General features: G+C 34.8%; 2 protein-coding genes across 5 annotated transcripts; one reads left to right on the forward strand and one right to left on the reverse strand.

Moving 5' to 3' along the window:
• The first annotated feature begins 480 nt into the window (after positions 1-480).
• On the forward strand, positions 481-2,857 carry LOC115919853 (vegetative cell wall protein gp1-like). 3 transcript variants are annotated; one of them, XM_030974309.1, is made up of 3 exons: positions 481-887; positions 1,189-1,318; positions 1,490-2,857. In XM_030974309.1, the coding sequence occupies exon 3, from the start codon at positions 1,778-1,780 to the stop codon at positions 2,765-2,767; it is 990 nt and encodes a 329-aa protein (XP_030830169.1). In that variant the 5' UTR covers positions 481-887; positions 1,189-1,318; positions 1,490-1,777; the 3' UTR covers positions 2,768-2,857. The 3 variants fall into 3 exon arrangements, with proteins under 3 accessions (XP_030830169.1, XP_030830170.1, XP_030830171.1); XM_030974310.1 differs by lacking the exon at positions 1,189-1,318 and having other exon boundaries at positions 1,490-2,748; XM_030974311.1 differs by lacking the exon at positions 481-887 and having other exon boundaries at positions 1,136-1,318; positions 1,490-2,748.
• A 6,724-nt stretch (positions 2,858-9,581) lies between these two features.
• On the reverse strand, positions 9,582-11,949 carry LOC115919852. 2 transcript variants are annotated; one of them, XM_030974308.1, is made up of 3 exons: positions 11,546-11,949; positions 11,115-11,244; positions 9,582-10,944 (listed from the first exon to the last, which is right to left on the reverse strand). In XM_030974308.1, exons 2-3 carry the CDS (start codon positions 11,218-11,220, stop codon positions 9,668-9,670), a joined length of 1,383 nt encoding a protein of 460 aa, XP_030830168.1. In that variant the 5' UTR covers positions 11,221-11,244; positions 11,546-11,949; the 3' UTR covers positions 9,582-9,667. The 2 variants fall into 2 exon arrangements, with proteins under 2 accessions (XP_030830168.1, XP_030830167.1); XM_030974307.1 differs by lacking the exon at positions 11,115-11,244.
• Between the last annotated feature and the right edge of the window lie 1,514 nt (positions 11,950-13,463).

Here is a 13,463-nt window from a genome sequence, read left to right on the forward strand (position 1 = left end):
TGTTCGGCGTTTCAAGAGGGAACAAATGCCGTCCTTAATATCGTTCCGGGGGTTTTCAATTCGAAAGTCTGGTTTCTTTGATTGTTAATTAACCCCTATCCTGTGTATTTACAAGCAAAAGATTTTAGTTATCGGAATCGGGTCATATCCCCTTTTGAATTTTTTGACATGCCATCACATTTACATACACTAAACTCATTATAATTTGACAAATGAAAGCCTTGCAATTATGTTAGAAGATAGGTACCCCTATATAGGAAGTGTTAATTGGCATTTCCGGTTAATTAGTTAATCCTTCCGGTTAATTAGTTAATCCTTCCGGTGACTTCCGGTAAACAATAGGGGAGTGTTAATGAGTTAATTGGGGTGTCCTTCCGGCGGAAGTTACGTAATGAGGGTACATCCCCTGGAGGAAGTTCTTTTGTTTACATCATTCATTCATTCATGGAGAGGTGGAGGATGGACGTGTGTAGGTACGTACGAGGGACAAGGACCAAATGACCAAACAATGGGCCACCCGGCATGTATGTTGAATGTGTGTGTTACCGACCAATGAGAATGCGAGGATTTTTTTAGAAAGGAAGTGACCCAAAGTTGGTACTTGTTTGTGATTGGACGAGAGAAAATGGTGAACCTATGGGCAAGTATCATATGACATCTAACTGTCGTTGAGTCAACATCGCTTTGTTTTTGTTGTAATACTGGCCAGATTCTATAATGTACCATGATTTCTACATGTGATTTAATGCACAAGCTTCGGGCATGTACATGCCTGGAAGAAGTATCGAGTTTTCGTGAGGAATATTATGAAGACCTTGAACCAGAACAACATGCTTTGGTATTTGCAAGGTCATCCTACTTTTTGAGTTTGCAGGACTTGGAAGATGGTAAGTGTTAATCATATTTATTTATTTATTTTCATATTCATAATTGAATAATTTTGTAGTGTTACCATATCGGGTTTGCATCTGGAATTCAAGAAGGAGATTAAGCATCGAAAATCCATAATAGGCAACGATGTGACATAATGAGTGTTTTTTTTTTGTTCAATGCAAATTAAATAATGATTGATATCTCCATTTGAAACATAAACTCACGTGTAAGCAAAAAAAAAAAAAGATTTATAAAGTATTATAAAGTATACGTTCAAATTATAAATTTAATTAAATTATTCAATTATACTTGTAGGGATTACCGATGATGATTTAGTGGATGTGTTCGTCGAGAACCAACAGCCCCCCTCTCCCCCTAGCAACGCAGCACCAGCAAGGTCTTCCACATGACGCAGCTACTCCATGGCAACCAAATTTTGATGACGGTTAGTGTATACTTCATTTATATATACATCAATGCAAAGGATCATTGGATGAATGTTCATTTTTTTTTTTTCATGTATGAAGACAACACAATACATTGTAGCGGTTGAATGAAACTTTTTATCCGTTCTTATATATCTTTTTTTTTTTTTTTTTTTTTTTTTATCTCATAGGCATTTCCGATGACCATTTAATGGAGATGGACATCAATACAAATAAGCCATGTGACGCAACATCAGTACCTGGCCCCTCTAACCGCCAACCAGCAGCAACAGCAGTGGCTGGACCCTCCCGCCATCCAGCATCAGCAGTGGCCGGACCCTCCCGACAACCACCAGCAGTGGCTGGACCTTCCCGTCAACCAAGAGCAGTGGCCGGACCCTCCCGACAACCACCATCAGTAGCCGGACCCTCCCACAGTCAACCAAGAGCAGCAGCAGTAGCCGGACCCTCGTCTTTTCATGTTGGGGGGATCTAAGAAACGTGTTGTAGATGCACCGCCTGCAAGAGAACCCAATCTCCCTACTCATCACGTGACCAAAGTGAGTCAAAAACATGTACGCAAATACAATGCTAATGTAACTGATTACACCGTTTCTTTCCAACCCATAGAAAATAACGGTCCCATGATAGAAATGATGCCACGCGTAAATGAGATGTTTGAAAATATCATTGAAGAGATGGTTGAGGGGGTAAATGATAGAGATTTTGTTAGGATTGTTTTCAATTCCCCACAATTAGATAGACCCGTTAGTATGCCATTTGTAAGGAGGGATCAAATGAATCACGAAGCATTTGCAACCAAACTTGAGAATACTATTCAATCGAATGATAAGGTAAGCTTGGACGAAACAGTCTCTTTCAACATATTACACATGGCTATGCCAAATGGTGGTGGTTCCAATGTGAAGTGCTTAACCATCGAAGAGACATTGTCCAGAAAAAGATGCATCATCAGGATGAAGAATAAAGATAACATGTGTTGTCCAAGGGCTATCGTAACTGGCATTGCCCGGATTGAAAAACACCCTAATTTTGAGTCGATCAAACGTGGTTACAAACAGCAAAGGGAATATGCCATTGAGCTGTATAAACAGGCCAAACTTCCAGAAAATACCAAATGTGGCATCGAAGAGATTAAACTCTTCGAAAAGACGGAATTCATGGCCGGTTTCAGGGTGGTGGTTGTTTCAAAAGAGCACTTAAACTTCATTACGTATGCTGGCCCCGAAGACAGGCACCATACCATTTATCTGTATGTTCATGACAATCACTTTGATCTCATTACATCAATGGCCGCCTTCTACAACAAGTCATATTTTTGCCACGAGTGTTTGGTAGGATACGACAAGAAACTCAGACACGACTGCATTTTCCGCTGCAAACTTTGCAAGGGAGATGACTGCCCCGCCTCCAATGACCCCGATTCCTACAAATGCATTAGCACCTGACTTGATGTACAAAGAGCATTAGCGCCTTTACACCTTCTTATTTTGTTTTCTTTAAACAAAAAAACTTTTTTATCATTACGTTTTTTCTTTTTTCTTTTAAAAGTTTCATAATATTATTATTTTTTTTTTTTTTTTTTTTTTTTTTTTTTTTTTTTTGTAGATCATTTTGCACGAACCGATCATTTTTTTGTCCACTTTGAAGACTTGATTCTTTAAAGATGTCATTTCTTTTTCTTTAAAAAAGGTGTATAACATTTTCTTTATTAGATAATTTTGCACGAACCGATCTTTTTTGTTTCCACTTTGAAGACTTGATGCAAACAAAAAAGTGTTTACGCCTGTACGCTTTTTTTCTTAATTTATATTAACATTTTTTTTTGTGTGTGTGTGTGTGTTAACTTTCTGTCAAGATGATATTTCTTTATCTTTAAAAAAGTTTTATAACTTTTTCTTTACTGATAAGTTTGCACGAACCGATCTTTTTTTTCCACTTTAAAGACTTGATGCAAAAAAGTCTTAACGCCTGTACGCTTTTTTAATTTGTTTTAACATTTGTTTTTTGTTTTTTGTTTAAATTTCTGTCAAGATGTTATTTCTTTATCTTTAAAAAAAGTTTTAAAACTTTTTCTTTAAAAGATAATTTTGCACGAACCGATCTTTTTTTTTTTCCACTTTGAAGACTTCATGCAAAAAGATGTTAACGCCTGTACGCTTTTTTAATTTGTTTTAACATTTCATTTTTTTTGTGGTTGGTCATTTTGCACGAACGGATCATTTTTTTTTCCACTTTGATTCTCTCAAGACGTTATTTCTTTTTCTTTTAAATAAGTTTTATACTTTTTTTTTTTTTTTTAAAGATCATTGTTGCACGAACCAATCTTTTTTTTTCCTTCCACTTTGAAGATTAGATAGAAAAAAAAAGTGTTAACGCCTGTACGCTTTTTTACAAATTTGTTTTAAATTGTTTTGATTTAACTTTCTGTCAAGACGTTATTTCTTTTTCTTTATAAGATTATTTTGCAAAACTCGATCATTCCCCCCCCCCCCCCCACCCCTTTGAAGACTTGATGTACAAAAAAGCATCAACGTCTGTACACTTTCTTTATTCTTATTTTTATTTTTTTAAACTTTCTGTCATTACGTTATCCTTTTCTTTAACATTTTGTATAATTTGTTGGATCATTTTGTACGAATCGATATGTTTAACCCTATTTAAAGACTTGATGCAAAAAAGTATTAATACCTGTACATTTTCTTACTTTATTTAATTTTTTTTTACTTTACGTCAAGGGCGTTATTCCTTGTTTCTATACAGACTCGACATGAATTTTTCTCTCGTAATAATGTACAAGTTCCGACAAGATTGAGAACAAATTTTATATGGTTGCATGTTTAAGAAACGATTTGTATATATATATTTTTTTTTGTCAATTTTTTTTTTAATGCACTGGACGGCCCTTTCAATATCGAATAATGATCTTCCAAGGGGGGCCCTGTCTTTATAGTTCAAATGCATTTATAATGAAAAAAACATATATAAATTATAATACAATAGAAACAAGAATAAAGTACAAAAACATTCAAAACTAAGATTTAGAACAATGACACAGCATAACTCCCCAAAAAAGGTTTACAAAATATGACAATACTGTCATACAATATCAATATAAATATGAATCAAAAGACAGAAATCGTTTCTCAGAGGGCATTCACAATACTTATCTGTTCATATTACATCTTCAATGATAATAAAGATAATTTACTTGTACGTAAATCAGGCGATAGGGTACTCCACATGAGTGAACCTTAGTAGTGAAGGGATCTTGTAAAACAATCAGTTGTAGGTCTTGTGATTAAGAGTAGGGAATGTTCCGCATGTCTCGTATAAATGAACACTGGTACAAAATTCTCGGAATAATAATTGTTTTCAGCTCCAAAGGTATACATTTTGTTGTGTGTGGATTATATGCATATTATAGACAAAATGTGGTACTCCATTCTCTGACAAACCGATTGCCAAGAATTTTCAGATAACATAAAAAAAAAACATGAGGTGTAGAAATCTGCGTTAAATACAAGTCTTGCATAGTTGGGGTTTGAAATGTTTGAACTCTTGTTATGTTACATATTGCACCCGGCACCTCGCCACAGTATTTTCACAGTAGTTAATGTACGATTTACAAAAGAAAAGAGAAGAATATTATTATAGGTCATTAATAAAACACGTTTGGGACAAGAGATATCGATTGTGTCTGATAAAACCAATAGTTATTGGCAATGCAGTACATGATCTATAAATGCGACATTTCCAAAGTAGGGAAGACTTAATGATCAATACAAGTCCTGATTTATATTCGTGTTTCACTTGTTCGAGAAATGATGATATTACTGCTTCAAAGGCTGTAAAATCAGATCAATGCAGATTGTTACTAATATTCGATATTCTAGCAAGTAGTAACTGTTTGCTTCGGCAGTTTAGATGACAAGGGGGGTGGGGGTATCAATGATGATGATTATTACAAGTGGAATCTCGAAGGATAATAACATTTGAAGTAGATTGTAAAGGTTTTTTTTTCTCCTTTAAATTGGAGTTCTGCTTTAGAATAGAAGTCAGTTGAAGAACTACATGTAGGTGTTCGATAAACAATAGCAATTAAACGAAATTGTGGATATTTAAATCTTCCTTCAAACCTTAACATTTCAAGGTTCTCATGTTTTAAATCATGTTTGCAGTTGTAAATCAAATTCTAATTTCTAGTTAATATATCAAGCAACAACACTAACTGATATATTGTTATCTTTTCTTACAAGATTGTAACTACTTAAATCACGCTCAGAATCAAGGCTTCTTGCAAGTCAAGTTTATCAAAAGGATTGTTAAACAAATGGTTTATGTGGTTAAATTCCCATCTAGTGCTATGTATATGTAAGTGAGCTATTGTAAAAAAAAAACCTTTCTATCAAAATCCAGATTTCCCGGCGAAACATTTTATTTTAGTTTGTTTAGTTTATCATTATCATAAAACAACAAGAATATCTACAGCATCATGTGAGTTAAAAGGCATATATTCCTTCACCATTAACCATACACTACTATCATCACGATCCGCGACATGAAGGTAGCCATGATTCATTGATAGTGTTGCGTTGATGAAACAAATGATCTAATTGACTGTTGCTTGTGGAATACCGTATTGTGATAATGTCAAAAACGTTGTGATTGGATAAGTATCTCGAGTCAAGTGATACAAATGTATTTATGTTTTTCTCCGTTTTTCAAATAATGCGCGAGTTTTGTGCTTGTACGACTTTCAGGGAACGTTATCAGATATATATTTTTTTTAAACAATATCATGTAAAAAACAACAACATGTAGTTCCTTGAGATGGGTCACGAAAGTAAACAAGTTTCGGCGAGTGGTCACATCTCGCACGTAGACTGCGGTTCGATGAGTCTACGATTCGCGAAAAGTGTCCACTCGCCGAAACTTGTTTACTTTCGTGACCCATCTCAAGGAACTACATGTTGTTGTTTTTTACATGATATTGTTTAAAAAAAATATATATCTGATAACGTTCCCTGAAAGTCGTACAAGCACAAAACTCGCGCATTATTTGAAAAACGGAGAAAAACATAAATACATTTGTATCACTTGACTCGAGATACTTATCCAATCACAACGTTTTTGACATTATCACAATACGGTATTCCACAAGCAACAGTCAATTAGATCATTTGTTTCATCAACGCAACACTATCAATGAATCATGGCTACCTTCATGTCGCGGATCGTGATGATAGTAGTGTATGGTTAATGGTGAAGGAATATATGCCTTTTAACTCACATGATGCTGTAGATATTCTTGTTGTTTTATGATAATGATAAACTAAACAAACTAAAATAAAATGTTTCGCCGGGAAATCTGGATTTTGATAGAAAGGTTTTTTTTTTACAATAGCTCACTTACATATACATAGCACTAGATGGGAATTTAACCACATAAACCATTTGTTTAACAATCCTTTTGATAAACTTGACTTGCAAGAAGCCTTGATTCTGAGCGTGATTTAAGTAGTTACAATCTTGTAAGAAAAGATAACAATATATCAGTTAGTGTTGTTGCTTGATATATTAACTAGAAATTAGAATTTGATTTACAACTGCAAACATGATTTAAAACATGAGAACCTTGAAATGTTAAGGTTTGAAGGAAGATTTAAATATCCACAATTTCGTTTAATTGCTATTGTTTATCGAACACCTACATGTAGTTCTTCAACTGACTTCTATTCTAAAGCAGAACTCCAATTTAAAGGAGAAAAAAAAACCTTTACAATCTACTTCAAATGTTATTATCCTTCGAGATTCCACTTGTAATAATCATCATCATTGATACCCCCACCCCCCTTGTCATCTAAACTGCCGAAGCAAACAGTTACTACTTGCTAGAATATCGAATATTAGTAACAATCTGCATTGATCTGATTTTACAGCCTTTGAAGCAGTAATATCATCATTTCTCGAACAAGTGAAACACGAATATAAATCAGGACTTGTATTGATCATTAAGTCTTCCCTACTTTGGAAATGTCGCATTTATAGATCATGTACTGCATTGCCAATAACTATTGGTTTTATCAGACACAATCGATATCTCTTGTCCCAAACGTGTTTTATTAATGACCTATAATAATATTCTTCTCTTTTCTTTTGTAAATCGTACATTAACTACTGTGAAAATACTGTGGCGAGGTGCCGGGTGCAATATGTAACATAACAAGAGTTCAAACATTTCAAACCCCAACTATGCAAGACTTGTATTTAACGCAGATTTCTACACCTCATGTTTTTTTTTTATGTTATCTGAAAATTCTTGGCAATCGGTTTGTCAGAGAATGGAGTACCACATTTTGTCTATAATATGCATATAATCCACACACAACAAAATGTATACCTTTGGAGCTGAAAACAATTATTATTCCGAGAATTTTGTACCAGTGTTCATTTATACGAGACATGCGGAACATTCCCTACTCTTAATCACAAGACCTACAACTGATTGTTTTACAAGATCCCTTCACTACTAAGGTTCACTCATGTGGAGTACCCTATCGCCTGATTTACGTACAAGTAAATTATCTTTATTATCATTGAAGATGTAATATGAACAGATAAGTATTGTGAATGCCCTCTGAGAAACGATTTCTGTCTTTTGATTCATATTTATATTGATATTGTATGACAGTATTGTCATATTTTGTAAACCTTTTTTGGGGAGTTATGCTGTGTCATTGTTCTAAATCTTAGTTTTGAATGTTTTTGTACTTTATTCTTGTTTCTATTGTATTATAATTTATATATGTTTTTTTCATTATAAATGCATTTGAACTATAAAGACAGGGCCCCCCTTGGAAGATCATTATTCGATATTGAAAGGGCCGTCCAGTGCATTAAAAAAAAAATTGACAAAAAAAAATATATATATACAAATCGTTTCTTAAACATGCAACCATATAAAATTTGTTCTCAATCTTGTCGGAACTTGTACATTATTACGAGAGAAAAATTCATGTCGAGTCTGTATAGAAACAAGGAATAACGCCCTTGACGTAAAGTAAAAAAAAATTAAATAAAGTAAGAAAATGTACAGGTATTAATACTTTTTTGCATCAAGTCTTTAAATAGGGTTAAACATATCGATTCGTACAAAATGATCCAACAAATTATACAAAATGTTAAAGAAAAGGATAACGTAATGACAGAAAGTTTAAAAAAATAAAAATAAGAATAAAGAAAGTGTACAGACGTTGATGCTTTTTTGTACATCAAGTCTTCAAAGGGGTGGGGGGGGGGGGGAATGATCGAGTTTTGCAAAATAATCTTATAAAGAAAAAGAAATAACGTCTTGACAGAAAGTTAAATCAAAACAATTTAAAACAAATTTGTAAAAAAGCGTACAGGCGTTAACACTTTTTTTTTCTATCTAATCTTCAAAGTGGAAGGAAAAAAAAAGATTGGTTCGTGCAACAATGATCTTTAAAAAAAAAAAAAAAAGTATAAAACTTATTTAAAAGAAAAAGAAATAACGTCTTGAGAGAATCAAAGTGGAAAAAAAAATGATCCGTTCGTGCAAAATGACCAACCACAAAAAAAATGAAATGTTAAAACAAATTAAAAAAGCGTACAGGCGTTAACATCTTTTTGCATGAAGTCTTCAAAGTGGAAAAAAAAAAAGATCGGTTCGTGCAAAATTATCTTTTAAAGAAAAAGTTTTAAAACTTTTTTTAAAGATAAAGAAATAACATCTTGACAGAAATTTAAACAAAAAACAAAAAACAAATGTTAAAACAAATTAAAAAAGCGTACAGGCGTTAAGACTTTTTTGCATCAAGTCTTTAAAGTGGAAAAAAAAGATCGGTTCGTGCAAACTTATCAGTAAAGAAAAAGTTATAAAACTTTTTTAAAGATAAAGAAATATCATCTTGACAGAAAGTTAACACACACACACACACAAAAAAAAATGTTAATATAAATTAAGAAAAAAAGCGTACAGGCGTAAACACTTTTTTGTTTGCATCAAGTCTTCAAAGTGGAAACAAAAAAGATCGGTTCGTGCAAAATTATCTAATAAAGAAAATGTTATACACCTTTTTTAAAGAAAAAGAAATGACATCTTTAAAGAATCAAGTCTTCAAAGTGGACAAAAAAATGATCGGTTCGTGCAAAATGATCTACAAAAAAAAAAAAAAAAAAAAAAAAAAAAAAAAAAAAAAAAAAAAATAATAATATTATGAAACTTTTAAAAGAAAAAAGAAAAAACGTAATGATAAAAAAGTTTTTTTGTTTAAAGAAAACAAAATAAGAAGGTGTAAAGGCGCTAATGCTCTTTGTACATCAAGTCAGGTGCTAATGCATTTGTAGGAATCGGGGTCATTGGAGGCGGGGCAGTCATCTCCCTTGCAAAGTTTGCAGCGGAAAATGCAGTCGTGTCTGAGTTTCTTGTCGTATCCTACCAAACACTCGTGGCAAAAATATGACTTGTTGTAGAAGGCGGCCATTGATGTAATGAGATCAAAGTGATTGTCATGAACATACAGATAAATGGTATGGTGCCTGTCTTCGGGGCCAGCATACGTAATGAAGTTTAAGTGCTCTTTTGAAACAACCACCACCCTGAAACCGGCCATGAATTCCGTCTTTTCGAAGAGTTTAATCTCTTCGATGCCACATTTGGTATTTTCTGGAAGTTTGGCCTGTTTATACAGCTCAATGGCATATTCCCTTTGCTGTTTGTAACCACGTTTGATCGACTCAAAATTAGGGTGTTTTTCAATCCGGGCAATGCCAGTTACGATAGCCCTTGGACAACACATGTTATCTTTATTCTTCATCCTGATGATGCATCTTTTTCTGGACAATGTCTCTTCGATGGTTAAGCACTTCACATTGGAACCACCACCATTTGGCATAGCCATGTGTAATATGTTGAAAGAGACTGTTTCGTCCAAGCTTACCTTATCATTCGATTGAATAGTATTCTCAAGTTTGGTTGCAAATGCTTCGTGATTCATTTGATCCCTCCTTACAAATGGCATACTAACGGGTCTATCTAATTGTGGGGAATTGAAAACAATCCTAACAAAATCTCTATCATTTACCCCCTCAACCATCTCTTCAATGATATTTTCAAACATCTCATTTACGCGTGGCATCATTTCTATCATGGGACCGTTATTTTCTATGGGTTGGAAAGAAACGGTGTAATCAGTTACATTAGCATTGTATTTGCGTACATGTTTTTGACTCACTTTGGTCACGTGATGAGTAGGGAGATTGGGTTCTCTTGCAGGCGGTGCATCTACAACACGTTTCTTAGATCCCCCAACATGAAAAGACGAGGGTCCGGCTACTGCTGCTGCTCTTGGTTGACTGTGGGAGGGTCCGGCTACTGATGGTGGTTGTCGGGAGGGTCCGGCCACTGCTCTTGGTTGACGGGAAGGTCCAGCCACTGCTGGTGGTTGTCGGGAGGGTCCGGCCACTGCTGATGCTGGATGGCGGGAGGGTCCAGCCACTGCTGTTGCTGCTGGTTGGCGGTTAGAGGGGCCAGGTACTGATGTTGCGTCACATGGCTTATTTGTATTGATGTCCATCTCCATTAAATGGTCATCGGAAATGCCTATGAGATAAAAAAAAAAAAAAAAAAAAAAAAAGATATATAAGAACGGATAAAAAGTTTCATTCAACCGCTACAATGTATTGTGTTGTCTTCATACATGAAAAAAAAAAATGAACATTCATCCAATGATCCTTTGCATTGATGTATATATAAATGAAGTATACACTAACCGTCATCAAAATTTGGTTGCCATGGAGTAGCTGCGTCATGTGGAAGACCTTGCTGGTGCTGCGTTGCTAGGGGGAGAGGGGGGCTGTTGGTTCTCGACGAACACATCCACTAAATCATCATCGGTAATCCCTACAAGTATAATTGAATAATTTAATTAAATTTATAATTTGAACGTATACTTTATAATACTTTATAAATCTTTTTTTTTTTTTGCTTACACGTGAGTTTATGTTTCAAATGGAGATATCAATCATTATTTAATTTGCATTGAACAAAAAAAAAACACTCATTATGTCACATCGTTGCCTATTATGGATTTTCGATGCTTAATCTCCTTCTTGAATTCCAGATGCAAACCCGATATGGTAACACTACAAAATTATTCAATTATGAATATGAAAATAAATAAATAAATATGATTAACACTTACCATCTTCCAAGTCCTGCAAACTCAAAAAGTAGGATGACCTTGCAAATACCAAAGCATGTTGTTCTGGTTCAAGGTCTTCATAATATTCCTCACGAAAACTCGATACTTCTTCCAGGCATGTACATGCCCGAAGCTTGTGCATTAAATCACATGTAGAAATCATGGTACATTATAGAATCTGGCCAGTATTACAACAAAAACAAAGCGATGTTGACTCAACGACAGTTAGATGTCATATGATACTTGCCCATAGGTTCACCATTTTCTCTCGTCCAATCACAAACAAGTACCAACTTTGGGTCACTTCCTTTCTAAAAAAATCCTCGCATTCTCATTGGTCGGTAACACACACATTCAACATACATGCCGGGTGGCCCATTGTTTGGTCATTTGGTCCTTGTCCCTCGTACGTACCTACACACGTCCATCCTCCACCTCTCCATGAATGAATGAATGATGTAAACAAAAGAACTTCCTCCAGGGGATGTACCCTCATTACGTAACTTCCGCCGGAAGGACACCCCAATTAACTCATTAACACTCCCCTATTGTTTACCGGAAGTCACCGGAAGGATTAACTAATTAACCGGAAGGATTAACTAATTAACCGGAAATGCCAATTAACACTTCCTATATAGGGGTACCTATCTTCTTATGTTCATTCTTTATGGGATGTCGTCTGCTTGGGCAGTATTGGTCCATATAGTGACGTCATTAAAACATCATTATTTTTCCAGCGAATCTCTCATATATCCCAGCTGCTATGCAGGTGGTTGTATTTGTATTTTTATAAATCACCCGATATGTAGTTGACCTAAAACTTGTACGAAGGCCATCTGTTAGCTTACCAGTTTCTATTCATACATTAGTTGACATATTTGTGATTTTCTTTGAATTTCACCTTTAAAAGGTACTATGTCCCTTTTGCAGCCAACCTCAAATTCTGTAGAACTTTGCAAGAATTATGAATATGTCATGTATGTCCTATCTGTGAAATTTAAACGTTAGCAGTGTCCTCATATTCAAATTATGCAAGGAAACCCGTTTACTTGCTAGACTTCACTGTCAGACACTATTGAGTGACTGACTGGCTTTTTTTCTTCTTTGGTAATAACATACATGAAAAGAGTTGTTAAGGGTACATGAGCATTTGTCTACATCAATAACCCACTTCTTGTGATGGCCAAGATTAAACTGATTGAATCTTTGCGCAGCATAAAACGTATGACCAATCGGTACAATTGTCTGAAAATCAAGACTATTACTTTTGGGCTCTATAGCCCTTAAGTCGATTTGACAACTAAAAGTCATTATTTTCCCACTTGAAGACATTTTCAAGCCCCACCTTTTTTAGGGAAGTTCTAAATAAGTATTATCTTTCAAATGCAGTTGGAATTTAACTTTTTCATTTTTTTGGCCTGCAAATGGGGCATAGTACCTTTAACAAGACACGTGGCTCTCGATTCTTGGTAACAAATTTTGTCAAGGCATGAGTAATTCATCTGTTACCTGAGGTACAATGATTTACGTGCAGTACGTGCCCAACTTGGCTGCAAATCTCATACCACATTGGTGTAATTTCTAAGAAAGAAACTGGTTTGTGTCTGAATTCAGGTGTGCTCTTCTGTATTTTACCTCTCTGCAATGTCATAAAGAACGTTTTCTGGTGTCAGGTTTGAAAATGTTGTGGATTTGATAATACCCTGTTGTTTCTTTGATGTGTCTATGGGGACTTTCAGGTACTGTCTGTTGCAGACTTTCAGTTTTAAAAAAATTATATTTTTGATTAAAAAGACATGTGGCTCTCGATTTTCCGTAACAAGGTTTGTCAAGGCATGAGTAATTCATCTGTTACCTGAGGTATAATGATGTACGTGCTGTACGTGTGCACCTTGGCTACAAATCTCATATCACATTG

This window comes from Strongylocentrotus purpuratus, unplaced genomic scaffold, assembly GCF_000002235.5.
Source record: "Strongylocentrotus purpuratus isolate Spur 01 unplaced genomic scaffold, Spur_5.0 spur5_scaffold_7, whole genome shotgun sequence".
In the NCBI taxonomy this organism is placed as follows: domain Eukaryota; kingdom Metazoa; phylum Echinodermata; class Echinoidea; order Camarodonta; family Strongylocentrotidae; genus Strongylocentrotus; species Strongylocentrotus purpuratus.

Bases quoted from the DNA above. Each gene is read 5' to 3' on its own strand.
- LOC115919853 (XM_030974309.1), top strand. From the start codon at position 1,778: ATGTTGGGGGGATCTAAGAAACGTGTTGTAGATGCACCGCCTGCAAGA.
- LOC115919852 (XM_030974307.1), bottom strand. From the start codon at position 11,708: ATGATTTCTACATGTGATTTAATGCACAAGCTTCGGGCATGTACATGC. The intron at 10,945-11,545 runs GTAAGTGTTAAT...TTTATCTCATAG, and splicing joins TTTGCAGGACTTGGAAGATG to GCATTTCCGATGACCATTTA.